The sequence below is a fragment of the Corvus moneduloides genome, chromosome 28 (genome assembly GCF_009650955.1).
Source record: "Corvus moneduloides isolate bCorMon1 chromosome 28, bCorMon1.pri, whole genome shotgun sequence".
Lineage (NCBI taxonomy): Eukaryota > Metazoa > Chordata > Aves > Passeriformes > Corvidae > Corvus > Corvus moneduloides.
In genome coordinates this window covers 1,557,708-1,575,269 of record NC_045503.1, presented here as the reverse complement: position 1 = coordinate 1,575,269, position 17,562 = coordinate 1,557,708, and the positions used below count along the sequence as shown (strand labels likewise).

Genomic DNA, 17,562 nt, shown 5'->3' with positions numbered 1-17,562 from the left:
AATTGGGGTGTCCGGGGGGGCTTTTTGCGTGTCCGGGGGGGTGTTTGTGTCCCCGGTGTGTGCCCGGGGCTCTGGAGTGTCCCGGGGCGGGGGGGGGGGGGGGGGGGTGTTTGCGTGCCCGGGGACGGGGCTCTGTGTCCTCGATGGGTGCCCCCGGGGGGGGGGTCTGTGTCCCGGTGGGTACCCGGAGGGTCGTTCGCGTCCCCAGTGGGTGTCCGGGGGGGTGTTTGTGACCCTCGCGGGGGGGGTGTTTGTATGCCCGGGGTGGCCGCCTGTGTCCCCGGCGGGGTGTCCCCGTCCCGGGGCGCGGCGGGGGGGTGTCCGCGGAGCGGGGGGCGGGGCGGGGCGGGGCCGTGCCCGTGCCTATAAAGGCGGCGGGGGCGGGGGCGGCGCGTCCCCCCCGGCGGCGGCGGAGCGGCGCGGAGCGGAGCGGGCGGCGGTGCGGGCTGCGGTAACACCAGCAGCGGCGGCTCTGCGGGGCCGCGCCGGTGAGCGCCGGGCCGGGGGGCTCGGGGGGGCCAACCGGGCACCACCTGGGGGGGCCGCAACCGGCTGACCCCCCCCCCCCCTCCCGCCCCCTCCTCTCCCCGCAGGTCTCGGCCACCCCCCGGACTCCCCTCCGGCTCTGCCCGTCCCTCCGCCTCCCTCCCCCCCACCCCCCTTTTTTTTTATTTTGCCGCCCCCCCCTCATTTCTCCCAGCAACGCCGCCCCCCGCCCCCCCCCGCAGCAAGATGGTGCAGAAGAAGTCAGAGATCCCGGGATTCCACCGCTCCTTCAAGGTAAGGGGCTGCTCCCCGCCCCCACGGGGATGCTCGGGGGCGGCTCTGGGGGGCTCCGGGGCCGGGGTGCGGGCAGGGCCGGGGTGCGCCCGCATCGCTGCATCCCCTGCCCGGGAACGGAGGGGGCCCGGGTGCTTCCCACCCCCGACACCCTCCAAACTGAGGAGCTCCGGGGGCGCTGCCACCGGAACCGAGCAGCGGGACCCCCCTGTCCCCCCGTCCCGGAGGTCGCGGTGCTCCCGGGGGTTGGGTCAGTGTCGTCCCCACTGTCCCCCGGGTGGGCGCTGGGATGCTGCCGCTCCCACGGGGATCCTCCGTGGGTGTGGGGGCTGCACTTTCCCCCCGCCCGCTTGCACGCCTTCGTCCTGGTCCGGCAGCCGTGTGGGGGTGGTCTCGGGGCTCCCCAGGCCCTGCCCGCTGGGACCGTGCGAGGGTCGATCCCGCAGCGCCGCCCACCCCGGGATGCCCTGGGCACCCCCAGCCCGGGCCCGTCACCCCCCCCGCACCCCCCCGCCGCTGTCACGTCGGGGTGTGCGGGGGGTCTCCGTGGTCCCGCTCCTTTCGGTTCCCCCCTCCCGAGCCGCTTCCTAGCTGCGGGCTGGGGGGTCCTTTGTTCAGTTTCGCTCCAGCTCAGGGGTGCGGGGGGTCCCCCGAACCCGCCCCCTCGTTGCGGTGACCCCCCCTCCTGCTCGTGTGGCCTCTGGCCGGGGTTCGTGTCCCCCGCGGGGGCCGGGGATGGAGGCGGGGCGGACACCTCGGCTGTGCTGATGGAGCCGGTGCGCAGCCTCCCATCCCCCAGACCTTTGTGTGGCAGTGCTGCGGCAGCTGGCAGGGCCCCCTGCCCCCTGTTACCCCCCAGTGCCCCCCTGTACGCCCCCTGCCCACCCCCCGTACACCCCGGACCTCTCCCGGAGGCCTTGTCCCCCCCCCCCCCATCCTGCCGGGGCTTGTCCCGGGGGGCAGCAGCTGCGGGGCGATGCTGCACCCCCCAAATCCAGGATTTGAGGGGGAGGAAAGCTGGCAATATGCAGCACAGGAGAATTTTGGCCCCGGAGATCCAAAGTGGTGCTTGGTGGGGGGGTGCTCCTGGTGTGAAGCTCCCCCCCCGTTCCGCCTGGGGACCCCCGGCCCCCCAGGGCTGCAGTAAACAGGCACGTTCTGGGTGTTTCTGGCGGTGGCCAGGGTTGGCCGTGCTGGGGCTGGCAGCCGGCCCGGGCACCAGGCGGGTTTGGGAACGCCGCTGGAGCTGCCACCTCCACCCAAACAGATTTCATAATCCTGGGGAGGACGGGGCCCTTTCTCCCCCAGCGCTGCCCCGTCCCATGGGTGGCTCAGGGGAGCAGGAAGCAGAGGGTCCCCATGTCCCCTCGGGTGCTGCTGGGGTTCAGCGTGAGGGAAGGAGCAGGTCCCATGCCCTCCGTGGAGCCTGGGGTGCAGGAGGGTTTGGAATGAGGCCTGATCCTGCTGGGTCGGGGGTGTCCCACAGCCTGGGGACATGATGTCCACTGGAGCAGGGCAGAGCAGGCTCCAGCCACCGTGACCTTGCAGGGAGCTGGGAGGACATGGAGGGGTGGCTCTGGAGCCTGTTCTGCCCTGTGGCTTCTCTTCCTCCCCCTCCTACCTCACTGTGGTTCAGGTTTGGGTGGAGATTTGGGGTTGGGTTGGTGTGGGCGGCCGCGGTCCCTCTCATCATCCCCTGTGTGCTGGCCTGGGGCTGGCTGGAGGAGCAATCCTGCAGCGCTGTCCCCATCAGGAGATGTGGTCAAAGCCTTCCTCCTCGTCCCCTGGCTCTCTCTGGAGCTCTGCTGTGTCCCTCCATGAGCTGGTGTCCTGCACCCCAGGGAGTGAGCAGAGTGTGTCCCAGGAGCCAGAGTGTGCTGGGCTCTGTGTCCATGCTGGACTCGGGGTAGCAACTGGTGGTGGCTGATCCAGCGGCTGCCACCTCAGTGCTGCTCTTGACTCCCACAGGGGCAAAACCCTTTTGACCTGGAGTTTGACCAGTCCAACCACCTGGAGCCTGTCTTCAACTTCGAGTGCCCGTCCCGTCCCGGTGAGTCACGGGTGTCTCCTCATGGGGCTCCTCCCATCCTGCCCCCTGGGATTTTGGCCCTGAAGGCTTTGGGGGGCTGCCCAGCGGTGCTGGGGGAGCTGTGGGGGGACAGGGATGGCTGACACCGCTGGCTTTGCTCTGGCACAGACATGCCTTCAAGTCAACCCATCGACATCCCTGACGCCAAGAAAAGGAACAAGAAGAAGAAGCGCTGCAGAGCCACCGACAGCTTCTCCGGCAGGTTCGAAGGTGAGTGGGGCTGCTCGGGAACCTCAGGGGTCCCCCTGGCCTGGGGCAGGGCTGGGCCCTCCTGGTGTCCCCAGGCTCTGTGCGGTGGGGCCAGCAGCTCAGGTGACCTCTCCCTTGCCAGATGTTTACCAGCTGCAGGAGGAGGTGCTGGGAGAAGGGGCCCACGCCAGAGTCCAGTCCTGCGTGAACCTCATCACCAACAAGGAGTACGCGGTGAAGGTAAAGCTCCCCCACTGGGGCTGCAGAACCACCCCCCTCTCACCTCCTTCCTCAGTTTCCCTTTCGGCCCTCCCAGCTGGCCCAGGACCATCAGTGGTGGCCCAGGACTACGGCTTTGTGGACTGGAGGGGAAGGAGAGGGGCAGGAGTGCGGCAGGGCTGGGCTGTGATGGTGGCACGCCAGCCTCTGCCACCACCTAGCTCGGGGTCCCTGGTGACCCTCCCCCCTGAGCCATGCTGCTCTCCCTGTCAATGAGGGCACACGGGAGACTAAATTAGCCCTCGGGATGTGTCTGGGGACTTGGAGCAGGCAGGGGCATGTGGTGCTGGCAGGGTGGTCACCTCCTGTTTGCCCCAGGGAGGTCTCTCCCATCCCGGTGCTGGAGGGGATTGGGGTGAGCCAGCTGCTTTTGGGGTCAGGGACGGTGGTCCCGTGGCCCTGCACCCCACAGACTCTGAGCCATGGCACGGGGGGGCTGGGATGGGCCCTGTGTCAAAATGCAGCCAAATGCCAGGGGAGCTTGGCCTCCCCCATCGCTCCACAGGGGCCTTTGGGTGCCCCAGTGGGGAACCTGAGGCAGCAGGGAGGGGTTGTGTGTGGCGGTGGGGTGCTCAGTGTGCCCCAAAGGGCAATGAGGGCACCCAGCTGCCCTCCCCTGCGTGGGGTGTCCCCCTGTCCACGCTTGGCACGGCCACCGAGCCCCGCTGTGCCAGCGCCCAGTGGGGCATAGGGCCCTTTGCTGTGCCGGTGCTCCAGCGTCACGTGGAGCTCTGTTGGCCCCGGCCCCGGAGGGAGCGGCTTGGCACGGCCGCTGCCGCTTGGCACCAGCGCCGGGAACAGCCTGTTCTGCTGCCTTAACCCCGCCCGGCCCCGCGGGTCCCCGCGCTGGTGAGGCAGGGGTACCCCGGCCCCTCCCTGGCAGCGCTGCCTCTCCCTGAGCCTCCCCCTCTTTGCCTTCCAGATCATAGAGAAGCGCCTGGGACACATCCGGAGCAGGGTTTTCCGGGAGGTGGAGATGCTCTATCAGTGCCAGGGACACAGGTATGGCGGGGCAGCCGCTGCATCCCCCACGGTGGGCACGGGGAGTGGGCTGAGACCGGGCTGATGCTTGTGACACCCGTGGGCCACAGCCAGGCCGCCCTCTGCCCCACGCTCCTGGCCCTTGGCCCCAGTGGCCGCGATGGAGCATTCAGAGGGGACGTTCAGAGTTTGCCATGACGACGAGGGCCTTGGTGGCCAAGTTGGAGCCGAGCCGAGGGCTGAGCCGAGCCCCTGCTGCTGAGCGGGGCTGTGTGTGGGGCGGGTGAGCGAGCCAGGAGGGGCTGTGAGCAATTAGGGAGGAGCGGAGCCGGGCGCTGCAAGCCCCTCTCCCTGCTGGAATGTGGCCAGGGGGGCCCTGGCCGTGTGGTTTCAATCACTGCAAACCCAGTTTTCCCATCCCACATCCCTCCCGGGATCCTGTGCTGGTTGGGGGTGTGGGGGGGACCCCAGGAGGTGTTTTGGGGGATGCTGGGCTGATGCCATGGTCCCTGCAGAAATGTCCTGGAGCTGATTGAGTTCTTCGAGGAGGAGGAGAGGTTTTACCTGGTGTTTGAGAAGATGAGGGGAGGTGAGTGCGGTGCCGGGGTGGGCGGAGCTGGGGCAGCAGGACCCCCCCCCCAAACCCCAGCTCTGCTCTTACCCATCCACAGGCTCCATCCTGACCCACATCCACCGGAGACGTCACTTCAACGAGCTGGAGGCCAGCGTGGTGGTGCAGGATATCGCCAGCGCCCTGCACTTTCTGCACAACAAAGGTGAGCTGGGATGTCCCAGGTGCCGCTGAGGACACCCTGGGGTGTGCTGGCCCCCCCGGGGGTGTCACTGCCTCCCCCCATCCTCCTGCCCAGGGGACAGTGCCCGTCCCAGCGTGCAGGGTCAGGCCCAGCTGCATCACAAGGCTTTTTGTGGTGCAGATCCTGTTCTTCCAGTTCAGTTGGGATTTGGAGCCAGCAGCAAATTTTGCTCTTTGGCAGGGTGCAGGCAGTGATTTGGGGTGGGGAGGAAGGGGTCCCCGTGCCACCCCCAGACTTTACACTGTGGCGGTCTTGTAGGGGGGGATTTTTACCCTCATTGGCTCTTTTGCCCCCAGGGATTGCACACAGGGATCTGAAACCAGAAAATATCCTGTGTGAGAGCCCGGACCAGGTGAGCGTGGAGCAGCCGGGGTTGGGTGCAGGGTGTGCTGCCTGGGGGGGTGGGCACAGTGGGGTGAGTCCTGGGCTAGGGGGTGCAGGAGGGTCCTGCCCGGGGACACACACACCAGGTCCTGTCAGGGACACACACAGCCCCCATATGCCACAGCACAGCGTGGTGTGAAGCATGACATGACCTGGCATTGAGCAGCTGTGGCCTGAAAGCGCCGTGGTCCCCGGGGGCTGCCGGCTGTGGTTCCTGGCGGATGCCGGGGGGTCACCGACCACTCCTTCCCCCCCCCTTTCCCCAGGTCTCCCCAGTGAAGATCTGCGACTTTGACCTGGGAAGTGGCATCAAACTGAACGGCGACTGCTCCCCCATCTCCACCCCGGAGCTGCTCACCCCGGTAAGTGCACGAGACCCCCGCATTGTGGGGGAGGTCTGTCCCCGGGGACCCCCCCAGCTGCCCCGCAGGCTCTGAGAGCAGGGCTATGCATGGCCACCCCCCTGCTCGTCGCTGCTGTCGCCGATGCTGCGTGTCCCCCGCCGTCCCCCCCGCCGTGGCAGGCGAGATGTGGTTACATAACGCGGGGGGGCCGGGGGCTGGCGCAGCGCCCGGGCTGCCGTGAGCCTTAGCAACAGCCCGAGCAGCCGCGGCGGCTGCGCCGAGCCTGCCGGGGAGAACTGGGTCAGCACCGGGCCGGGGGCCGCCGTGGTTCCCCGGCTCGTGGGCGAGGGAGAGGGGACTGAGCCTGCTGCGGGTGCAGGGTGGACACCCCGACAGTGTCCCCGTGTCGCGCAGATCCCCATCTCCTGCAGAAAGCCCCGCTCTCCTTATCGCCAGCCGCAGGTGCGCCCCGTGCGGGGTATCGCGCTGCACCCCGGCTTTTTTGGGGTGCGAACGTGTCGGGGAGGGCGGAGCCCAGCAGAGGCGGGTGCCAGAACACCCCAGCCCCCTCCTTCCTCCACGCCTGCCCTCCTCCCGGGGCGGGCTCTGAGTTCCTGGGGTGTCCCGAGTTTCCCCGTTGTCAGCCCGTGGGGGGCGGAGCGGGACGGCCGCTGCATTCCCACCGGGATCGGGGCTGGGTTGTTTTCCTGCGGTGGCATCAGCTGCTGGGGCTGGAGAGGCCCCTCGTCAGGAGGCCTCTCTCGTTACGGGGCGATTATCTGCTGGCTGCAGCTCTTTTCTGCCCTGGTCACGGGGCCTGTGTGGGCTGCGGGTCATGTGCTGGAAAGCCCCAGAGTCCCTGGAGCGATAGGGGAATGGGGCCGCTGGCTCTGCCTCTCCCTGCTCCACGGTTAACTCCTCCCGCACCGGATCCCGCGCGGCAGCTCCGCCTGTGCCGGGCCGGGGAGCAGGCACGGCGAGGGGAGAGGGGCAGGCACGGTCAGGAGAGAGGGGCAGGCACGGTCAGGAGAGAGGGGCAGGCACGGTCAGGAGAGGAACAGGCACAGCAGGCTCGTCCCACCGTGTCCCGTGGCCACTCCCAGGCGTTGGGGCTGCCCTGCTGAGCCGGTTGGGTGGTGGCAATGCTGTGGGTCCAGCTGTCCTGAACCGTGGGGGTTGCACCCTTTAGGCTTTACTTTTTTTTTTTTTCCTTCGGGGTGGCAGCTGCCCAGAGAGGTGGGTCTGTGATGGGAAACCCAGCAGGGTGATGTGGTGGGAGCAGCTATGTCCGCACCTTCCCTTCAGAGGTGCAGCCCCGTAGATCTGGCAGGACCCTCCCGGTTCCCCCTGCCCCATCGGTCCCCACCCTTCGGGGCTCACCCCCCCGTCCCCGCAGTGCGGCTCAGCTGAGTACATGGCCCCGGAGGTGGTGGAAGCTTTCAACGAGGAGGCCTCCATCTACGACAAGCGCTGTGACCTGTGGAGCCTGGGTGTCATCCTGTACATCATGCTGAGCGGGTACCCCCCCTTTGTGGGCCACTGCGGCTCCGACTGCGGCTGGGACCGGGGCGAGGCCTGCCACACCTGCCAGGTGCGTGGGGACCCCGGCAGCGCCCAACCCACCCCCCGTTTGGCTGTAGCACTCCTGGCTGAGCCCCTGTTATTTCTCTCCCTGCTCAGAACATGCTCTTTGAGAGTATCCAGGAGGGGAAGTATGAGTTTCCCGACAAGGACTGGGCACACATCTCCTTTGGAGCCAAAGACCTCATTTCCAAGCTGCTGGTGAGAGATGCCAAGAAGCGGCTCAGCGCAGCCCAGGTCCTGGAGCACCCCTGGGTGCAGGGGGTGAGTGTTGATGTCCCCTCCCTGCTCTCTGCTCCCAAAAGCCACGGTGGGGAACACCCCTCTGCACAACTCCTGGCTCTGACTGGCTGCATTTTGTTGCAGTGTGCCCCGGATAACACCCTGCCAACCCCCATCATCCTGCAGAGGTGAGTGTGGGTGGCCCTGGGACACCCTCAGCCCCCTGAATCCTGACTCCACTCCTCAGCACTACTGTCCATTCCTTCTGCCTTTTGGGGGCTCTGGCATGACTCTCTGTCTGGGCAGCCCTGCCACTTTGGGTTTGGGCCATATTTTTGGTGTCTGACCAGTCTGGCATGGCCAGCATGTGAGGAGGGACACCCGGATATTTGACCCCGACCTCCCTCCAGCCCTCCACACCCACCCTGAGCCCGTGCCTCCCCTGCAGGAACAGCAGTGCCAAAGAGCTCACCTCCTTTGCCGCCGAGGCCATCGCTGTCAACCGCCAGCTCACGCGGCACGACGAGGACGAGGAGGAAGAGGCGGAGGAGGAAGCACGACCCATCATCATCAAAGCTACCTCACGGGCCATGCAGCTCTCCCCCCCCTCTGAGTCCAAGCTGGCCAAGCGGCGGCAGAAGAGCAGCCTGGCCAAGGCAGTGGCCTCTGGGCAGCACCTGGTGGCCCCGCTGGTCCTGGTGGCCGACCAAGCCTGAGCGGTGCCCCTCGCACCTGCTGTACCCCTTGTCCCCCCTTCTCCTCCTTTCTTTCTTCCCCTTTCCGCCCCAACCCCACCGTTTCTGGCTAGTGACAAGATCAGGACTCGTCCCTGTGGCTGGTTTCCAAGGTTTTGCTGATCTTGTAGGTCTGGGGGTGGGAGGGTTTGTTTAAGATCTTTTTTTTTTAAGGTATTAAATCAAGCGTGAGGTTGCTTCACCCAGGGCACACTCAAGGACATCTGACAGACACATGGACTTTTGTTTCCCGACTCTTGGTTTCTCCTCTGACATTTTCCCCCCTCCCTGACACCAAAGGACTCTTTGTATCCGCGGCTGCTTTGACGATTTCAGCTCATTTCATACTGTGAACAAAAGACCCTCGGTCGCGTTTTCAACAACGGGAGTTGCGTTTTAACCTCGTCCCTCCCCTCGGAGCTGCAGGTTTCTCTCTGATGTTGGGGTAGATCCCACAAAAACCCCTTCCTGGGGGTCTGGGAAGCACCTCCCAGGTGTGGGGGATGTGGGGAGCCCCTCTGTCCTGTACTCGGGGGTGTCCCCAGCTCTGCTCCATGGGGACACGGTGGGCGTTGTGCAGGGAACCGCTCGGGCTGGGGAGAGACGGTGCCAGCGAGGGAGCAGTGCCCAACTCACCCTCTCTGCTCAGCATCCTGCTTCCAGAATAAGCTATTCACCCCTTTTTCTTTTCTTTTGACCCTTTCTTTTTTTTCTTTTTGTTCTTTTTTTTTTTTTTTAATTATTGTTGCTTTTAAACTGCCGGCTGTGCTTCTCTACAGGGCACGGAGAAATGTCTTCCTTTCCTCCCACGCTCCGGCTGGTGGCTCCCCGGGGGATGCGTGGGCATCCAGGGCTGTGCTCTTGTGCCAGGTCAGGTTTTCACCCCGGTTCTTGGAAGGGCTGGTGGCTGTGCCCTTGTGAAGGTGCAAGGGGGAATGAGGTGTTCAGGGTGGCCAGAGCAGCCAGAAACACCCTCTGGGAGTTGTGTGCTCTGTGGAAAGCAAGGACCCCCTTAAAGAGTGTCAGGACCTGCTGCAGGACAGTGAGACCTGCTGTGGCTTCGGGCTGGCCCCGAGGCTGCTGTGGCAGGAGGGTCGGGCTGCACAGAGGGTGCCCAATGCCCCAGGGATGCCAGTGGGTGAGCAGCTGGGCTGGTGGCAGCACCCAAGGGCCACGGCACGGGGGAGCAGCCTGGGGACAGCTCGGGATGTGGGGCTGGAAGGTTTGGGGTCAGGGCAGCAGGGTGTTCAGTGGCTGGGGAGTACTGGTGTGCATGGTCATGCATGTGCGTCCCTGCTCATGTGTGTTCGGGTGTGCTTGGCACTGTCCTTTCCTCTTGCTTTGGGGTGGGGAGGACTCGGGATGCTGAGTCAGGACGAGGCCCTTGGCTGGTTTCTGGGTCTGTCCAGGCGAGCAGTGCCCACGCCTGGGGCCAGATTGGCCTCCAGATCCCCCTGACACCCCCTGCTCCCTGCCATAGGCACTGCCCAAGCTGTGCCCGCTGCCAGCCCCCATCCCGCTGGGAGGGCAGTGCCCCCTTCATAGCCACCTCCTGTCCCTTCCGACTCAGTGCTTTGAGCTTTATATTTTGCAAAAGCAGCCTCAGCCCATCGTGTGCACAGGTGAGGGTTTGGGAGCTCTGAGCTGGGGAACAGACTTCCCTGGGTCTTCAGCTGAAGACAGTCGCTGTCTCTGGAAAAAAAAAAGAAGTTCTCCTTTTTATTTTAAGACTGCTGACAGCAATACTATGCAATATATGTTGTTTTTTGTTTCAGGGAGGTGTGCATGAGTTATCTTGGGAGATGGTGATCTTGGGTGTTGATGGAGTTGAGTGCAGGGGCCATCTTCTCTCACCCTTCCCAGCCTTTCTGCTGACCCAGGGGGGTCAGGGAGGGTGACTCCATCCCCATCCCACTCCCAAAACTGCCTCGCACTTGCGATCTCTCTCTCCCCCATGTGCCCCCTGGTCCCACTGCGCCGGGTGGGGAGGAGCAAGGCAGTGGTGAGAGGAGACCCCTCCCCACAGGCACTGGGACACCCTGGAGAGGCCTCCCTTAACAGAAAGAAAAAAAAAAATCCATCTTGATTGTACATTGTTACTTTTTATAGCTTATTTTGTTTTATCAGTTGTAGATAATTCCTTGTTGTCTTATATTAAGAAATACTTGAATGATGTACAGTACGCGATGCCTTGAGCTGGTATTGTGAAGCTATCGTTGATGCTGCACGCCGCAGCCTTTTTTTAAAAAACAAAAAAATCACGGGAAGGGGATGGCAGGGGGATGTCTCCAAAATTTATCTGTCCCCCGTGCTGCTTTTGTTGGCAAACTTGAGTTTCCCCTTTTTCCCCAGGTGTAAGAGCGATCTCTTTTCTATCTATATAAACATAAAACCACCACACACTCTGGGGAAGGCCTGGGTGACCCTGACCGTGCCCCGTGGGTGTCCTCGGCCGGGGATGTGCAGCTGGAAGATGCTGTGGGAGTTTGTGGGAGTTGGAGGATGCGCCAGGAGCATCCGAGCCTGGCCTGGGTTCGGCTTCGCATTTTGGGTGGGGGTTTGGTTTGGACCCGGCGCTCCTGGCGTGGCACTCGGGGGTGACCCGTGGCCAGGTCTGTGCATTGGTGGAGAATCTTTAAATGCCTCTAGAGCCGGGGATCAACTCTGGAAAACCTCCAGCCTGGCTCGTGGCAGTGCTGGGCACCCACAGGTGCCTGGGCTGGGATGGCTGGGGACACCCTTGTGCCAGGGCCCTCCCCTCCCCGCTGCCAGCGCCCCTCCCAGGGCGGTTTCCAGACAGATGCTCCCGTGGTCCAGCACCAGCGACCCCCTCTCACCAACACCCTTCTTCCTCCTCTTCCTCTTTCCAAGCTTTCCCCCCATAGAGCATCTATCTTGGAAACCAACTTCAAAAAAAATTTTTTTTTAAGCTGGAAATGTTAAGTGTTTTCACTTCTTCTCCTTCCCCCCCCCCCCGCCCTTCCTCCAGCCAACTAACTCGACTTAGAACTGGTTAGAAACGTTTACTGTGAAGCTAACTCTTTTTTATCAAACCAGGAGAAGCTTTCTCCACTTTACAATTGATGAAGACTGCCAAAGCTGGTTCGACAAGAGTCACGTTAACGCACTGTTGGTTTGTGCAACAGCAGCCTCTGCTCGGGGGCTGGCTGGGAAATAAAAATGAAAATACTAAAAAAAAAAAAAAAAAAAAAAGACAAAAAAAACAAAAAAAAAAAAGGAAAAAAAAACCAAACAAAAAGAAGCACTTTACTGTATGTACCAGGTGACCTGATACAGCTGAATTGAAGTTTTCCTTTATAACAATTGTTGATGCCAGAATTTTGTATTCTGTTTTGTAAGAATTTAATAAAAATGCATTGAGACCTATGTGGTGGGCAGGTGGCTGTGGCAGGTGGGGCAAGTTGCAGGGGGGATTGGGCAAGTTGGGGGGTATGGGTGGCTCCCACCATAATCCTTCCCCATTTTCACTTGCTCCTTCCCAGCCTGCTGCTGGCCCATGGGGGCTGGGAGTGTGGCTGGGATGGGATGCCAGGAATAGGGGCTGGCAGTGGCTCAGGCCCTGACTCACGTTTCCCAGCGGGATGGTGTGATCTGCTGAATCCCAATGGGAGCTGGAGGTCATGGGGCAGGGTTGTGCTCCCTGCCAGCTGCACCCAGTGGCCTTGGGACTGCCCTGCCACCCCCAGGGACAGTCCTGGCACATCCTCCCCCCCACCTCCATGGGTCAGGGGGCAGAGGGGGACACTGAGGCAAGGGGAAAGTGTGGTGGGATAGGGAAGACAGTGGGGACTGGAGGCTAGGGATCAGGGTGTGGGAAAAGGCTGTAGAGGCCCTGCTGAGCTTCCTTACTTAGGTAAGGCAAGACCCTGTGGAATTAAAAAAAAAAAGAAGAAAACTAAAAGATCCTGACTTGTCCGGCCCTGCTGCTATGCTGGGGCATGAAGCTGGATCTCTCTGGAGGCTATTGCCATGGTGCTGCTGCCCTGGCAGAGCTCCATCCGTGGCAGCCCTGGGCTGGGGAATGGGCTGTGGGCTCTGCCATGGACCAGCTGCTGCTCCCAGCTCTGAGGTAAGAGAGCCCCACTGCTGAGAATCCAGCTCACTGCTTGCTAAACGGTACAGCTGCTTCTTGCAGCATCTGGATCCGGACAGGATGGCTCCAGAAGTGTCCCTTCCCTGGCTGTTCCAGGATGGGATGTGGTGAGAACAGAGCTGGGGCTCCCTGCATGCAGAGGATAAGGAGCATGTCCCATCCCATGGTGCTGTTCCTGCCTCTGTTGAACAAAGCCATTGCTCCCTCCTGGGCCTGGGGCCACCAGCTGGTGACTCTGGACATTTTAGGAGCATCCAGCTCTCAGCTCTTCTTCCTCTCTTGCATGTTGTTTCACCATCATTGGGCCCTCAGCTATGTGCTCCAGGAATCTTTCCTCTCCTGCCTTCCTCCTTCCAGGATTCCAGGTGGATCCCAGACAGGTGTGTCAGAGGCAGCTTTGCTGCAGATGCTGGTTTAAATTTTAATCTCTGAAATTCCTTCGCAATGGTCCCTCTTCTCCCCCTTCCCCAGTTTCCCCAACCCCAGAAAGCGCCTGCTAGTTGGAAACCGTTCCTGAGCACGTGCGGAGAAGGGCAGCTCCGAAAATAACCCAGCGCTGGGTTAAAATAACCTGTGCTGCTCTGGTGCCTGAGCATCAGCCCAAAATAGGCTCTGCCGGGATAAGGGCGCTATAAATACCCCGGCGTGGATTTGCATTGGAGAAAAGCCCTGCAGCAGGAGCAGCGCCGATGCCACCCACGCTGGCCCAGGGCGAAGGGGCCACTGCAGAGCACTGGGGTGGCCTGGCTGACGCAGGGGCTCAGCCACGCTTTGGGTGACGCGGTGGCTTGTGCCAGTCTGCCTGTTTCCAGGATTTAACGGAGCCATCAGGTCATGATCGGATCTGAGTGGCTGCAGTGCTGGGGTGGCCAGTGGGGTCACATCTGGCTTCAGCCCAGGGCACCGAGGCAGCTGGGCAGGAGCAAACATGAAGTGTCCTCAGTATTTTGGGTCTGAGCCTGGCTCTGCTGGTAACAGATGATGATCTGGGTGATTAGCCAACATTTTGATTCAATATCTGCCCAAAAAAACAATCCTGGAGTGAGGAACATGCCGGAGACCAGACTGCTCTCCTGAACCATCAGTGAACCCCAAACCCACACTGGGAAATGCAGAGTGGAAGGTGTGAAGTGTGTTTTGATGCAAAACAGCTGTTTTGGATCAAAGAAAGTTTTAATTTTCCTTTTTGTTCTTTTAATATATTTTCTGGGATGGGGCAGAGAAAGAAAGAACTCCTGTGCATTTTGCAGAGAATCCTGTCTCCTATCCAGGGAACCCAGACAAACCAATCTGGGGTGGTTTTTTGGTAGAATGGATTTTTGACTGGTGTGTGCTGGTTCTCCCTCTGAAGTCATCTCAGGGAGTGTGTGATGCGCATCCCAGCAGAGCCCAGCACACGGGTCTGCCCCTGCCTGTGTTTCCTGTGGCTGGTCCCTCTGCACCAGGAGCCTTGGTGGCACCGGCACAGCATGGCATGTCTGTTTCCTCCACGGTCTGGACAAGCCCTTGGTAACCTTGTTTGTGTTTTTGGATGGTAAAGTGTGGATTTTGGAGAGCCACGGGGTGCAGCTTTGGTTTTCCCGCAGGATTCCAGCTCTGGGTGGAATTGCATGGGCACCGGGAGCTGTGGTTGGTTGGTTGGTGGGAGCAGAGCAGGGTCAGGTTTTCCCAAACCCATGAGAGCTGTGCCCATGGCTGGAGTGGGTCCTGGGCCTCGTGAGTCACCTTCTCACCTGGCTGGAGGTTTAGATCAAGGCTTGGTGCTAAGGCACAGGGCTTGGCACTTTGCCCTCCTCTGGCTCACCCCGGGATGTCTCTGTCTTTGCCATGCAGTCTTCCTCAGAGCTTCCTTACATCCCAAAATGCCTCTGTTGGCTGCTCAGCCAGGGGAGGGCTGCATCTGCCTGGCTTTTGCTTGGAACATGCATTCCCAGCTTTTGCTCGGAGCATACATTCTACATGTATTTTCCTGCCTCCATGAGGTGAAGAAAGGCCAGATGTTCTCTGCTATCCAACTCTGAGCACTGCAGTCCCACTGCTTTAATTCCAGCTGCTCGTAGCCTTGTGAGACCCTTCATGTCCAGCCCTGGATGGGGTCAGCCCTCATCCCACCAGCTGGAACCCACTGATTTCCCTGCCCAGCGTTACTGCCGGGGTGAGGCTCCTGTTCAGCCTGTGAATGCCCCAGCTAAAACAGCACTGCCTTAGCCCAGTGCCTGATCTCTGAAGGAATCTGTTGGCTACCAGACCCAGAAATAATGACGCCAGGCCTTTTAAAGGAGCGTTTGTTCCCAGGTTTATTTTTGGGATGGTAAAGTCTCCTGTATGACACTTGTCTTTTTGTTTCTCAGGTCTAACACACCACTGGATCACCGTGGTGCTGGTGCTGGGTTGCTGCAGCAAACACCTCACCCCACCCCACGGTGCCATGGTGAGTGTCCCACACAGATCTCTGTGCCATTATCCCTTATTTCCAGGGCTGTGTTTCCTTACGCTGGTCCCGAGTTAAGCCTCTGGCTCCTGCTACAACACAAATCACCCTTATTTAGTTCATCACGGGCTGAATAACCAGGATCTGTCTGATGCAGGGTGGCAGGGCTGGCACGGTGAGCATGGCACAGAGAAGGCTGGTGGTGCTGGGAAGATCAGGACTGAATGGGTGCGGAATCCCCTCCCCATGTGATGAAGAAGCACCCGTCCCCCCTGGCAGGCACACCGACCCCTCGGAGGCACCACAGTTTCTCGAGGATGAATTTGCTGGGATTTGGGAGCAGGGAATGCTATGGTGAAGAAGCTTCAGCCTCCAGCACCAGCATGGGCTGGGCTGGGCGATCCTGCACCTCCCAGGCAGGGCAGGGGCCCCTCAGTGGCACTCCGGCAGCAGTCCTGGAGCTGGAGAAATGCGGGATCACACAGCCAGTGCCCCCCGGCCCTTGGGACGCGCCTCCAGGCCATCCCTGCCAGCCACCAGCCGTGCCCAACCCTCCAGCCGGGCAGAGCGAGTCTCCAGCTCCCTCTAACGTTCCTGGCCCGAAAGGAGCACCCGCAAGCAGGACCGGCCAGGCTGCGCGGCCCCGAGGGAAAAGCCTGACGCTGAAATGCGTGGAAGCAGCTGGGCCAGAAAAGGGGGAGCGATGTGCCGAGCAAACGGTGTGAAAGAGTAAAGGACGCAGCGTTTTAAGAGAGAATGCGGCTGTATTGAACGCCTGGTTATTATTAACAAGATTTCACAGGGAAAAGGACTGTTCCTCTGAAAAATACTACTTTTTAATACTCTAAATAGTTGCTCTAAAATGCTGTAAGTATTTCCAGCCCTGGAACTGTTCAAAAAACATGTGATGACAAGGTTTAGTGGTGAACATGGTGGTGGTGCTGGGCTAACAGTTGGACATGATCTTAAAAATGTTTTCCAATATTAATGATTCTATGGTTCTGTGATTCTCTGATTCCAAAGGCTCCTACCCATTCCTGCCTGCACAGGGACTGTTAAGATGGGAGCTCTGAACTCTGCGCAGGATTTTCCCAAACTTGTCCATGTGAAATGCAGCTTTAAAAATGCAGCAAAAAACCTGAGAGCACAGAATGCAGCAGAAATGGGTATTGATAACATGATACAAAGCCAGGTTGGAAGCTCTCTATAAAAATTAGTGGTGTAGCAGCACTGCTGTGTCCGGCTGTAGTGGTTCATGGGGAGATCCCGGAGCTGTGTGAGGGTCTGGAAGCGTTGAATCCATACAAACAGCACACAATCCATACAAACAGAACACAGTCCATACAAACAGCACACAATCCATACAAACAGCACACAATCCATACAAACAGCACGTCTCTGTGTGCTACAGAAGCAAGGCACAGGAAGGAGAAGGGGCAGCCAGGCCATCTCCCCCCTGACACATCGACTCACGGACCACACGCCTGCCCCTGACTGGATGTGTGTGCAGCACAGATTAGGGGATGGATAACAGAGAGAGGGGGAATGTAATTACCCTGCGAAGAATAAATCACTTTAACGGTTCAGTTACTGAGATCACAGCGAGGCAGTGGCATGGCCTCTTAAATAATCTTCTCCTTTGCAGCCAGCTCCTGCCCCCGCGCCATCTCCACCTCGTGCTGCCTGGCGAGGAGATGCCATCGGTGGGGACAACACTGGCCAGTGGTTTCTGGCTGAGCAGGTCCAGCAGGATGTTGGGAGCAGCAGGGCATGACCAGGTGAGGGATTACGGTGCTGCAGCTCCCTGGTCTGTGCAGGGTAATACCTGTGGTGGGCCTGGCAATGTGGTGTCCCATGGTGCTCCAGGCCTGTGTCTGCAGCAGCAGCCAGTAACTCCGAGCTGATTATTGTGAGGAATTGCTGGGCACAAAGCAGGGGTCTGGGGATGGTGGAGGCCTAGGTCTGCTGCAGAGGAACGGCTGGTGTGTGAGAGCATGAAAGGAAAACCCCCACTTCACCTTCGCTCCACACGGCCCAAACCTCCCTGGCTCCTCACCCCCAGCACTGACCCCCTTCAGCCCCTTAACTCCCAACCTCCTGTGAATTGCACCCCCATTTCTCGTCCCTTCACAAACTGCTCTCCAGGCTCCCTCATCCCTCATCTTCCTCAGAATCACCCCTTTCACAGGATGCTCCCCTTATCTCTCAAAACTGCCCCTCAGGAATTGCTCCTCTTTGCCCCCCTCAGTTGCTCCTCAGGGAATCACCATTATCTCCCAAACTGGTTCTCAAAGATTGCTCCTGTCACTCCCCCACACTGTTCCTCAGGGAGCCATCCCCTTATTCCTCAAAACTGCCCCTCAGGGATTGCTTCCCTCACCCCCTGCCCCGCCTCATTGCTCCGCAGGGAATCACTCCCTTTTCCTTGCTCCTCAGAGATGGCCCCTTTCAGGGATGTGCCTTCATCTTCCTCAGGGATCGTCCCCTCATCCCCAAAACTGCCCCTCAAAGATTGCTCCTCTTGCCACTCCCCTCCACGTTGCTCCTCAGGGAAATGCTCCCTTATCCTCAAAACTGTCCCTCAGGTTTGGCCCCTCATCGTCTTCAGGGATTACTCCC

The 17,562-nt window shown here is 60.7% G+C and overlaps 1 protein-coding gene across 1 annotated transcript; it reads left to right on the top strand.

Moving 5' to 3' along the window:
• The first annotated feature begins 673 nt into the window (after window positions 1-673).
• Window positions 674-11,785, top strand: MKNK2 (MAPK interacting serine/threonine kinase 2). The gene is made up of 13 exons (XM_032092644.1): window positions 674-780; window positions 2,749-2,830; window positions 2,978-3,079; window positions 3,201-3,298; window positions 4,260-4,339; window positions 4,834-4,907; window positions 4,990-5,094; window positions 5,430-5,485; window positions 5,784-5,879; window positions 7,258-7,452; window positions 7,542-7,706; window positions 7,809-7,852; window positions 8,113-11,785. Exons 1-13 carry the CDS (start codon window positions 733-735, stop codon window positions 8,378-8,380), a joined length of 1,413 nt encoding a protein of 470 aa, XP_031948535.1. The 5' UTR covers window positions 674-732; the 3' UTR covers window positions 8,381-11,785.
• Window positions 11,786-17,562: the final 5,777 nt, after the last annotated feature.

Excerpts from the sequence above, each read along its gene's own strand:
- MKNK2 (XM_032092644.1), top strand. The coding sequence starts at position 733 with ATGGTGCAGAAGAAGTCAGAGATCCCGGGATTCCACCGCTCCTTCAAG. Across the intron at positions 4,908-4,989 it reads GTTTGAGAAGATGAGGGGAG|GCTCCATCCTGACCCACATC; the intron begins GTGAGTGCGGTG and ends ACCCATCCACAG. Across the intron at positions 7,853-8,112 it reads ACCCCCATCATCCTGCAGAG|GAACAGCAGTGCCAAAGAGC; the intron begins GTGAGTGTGGGT and ends CCTCCCCTGCAG.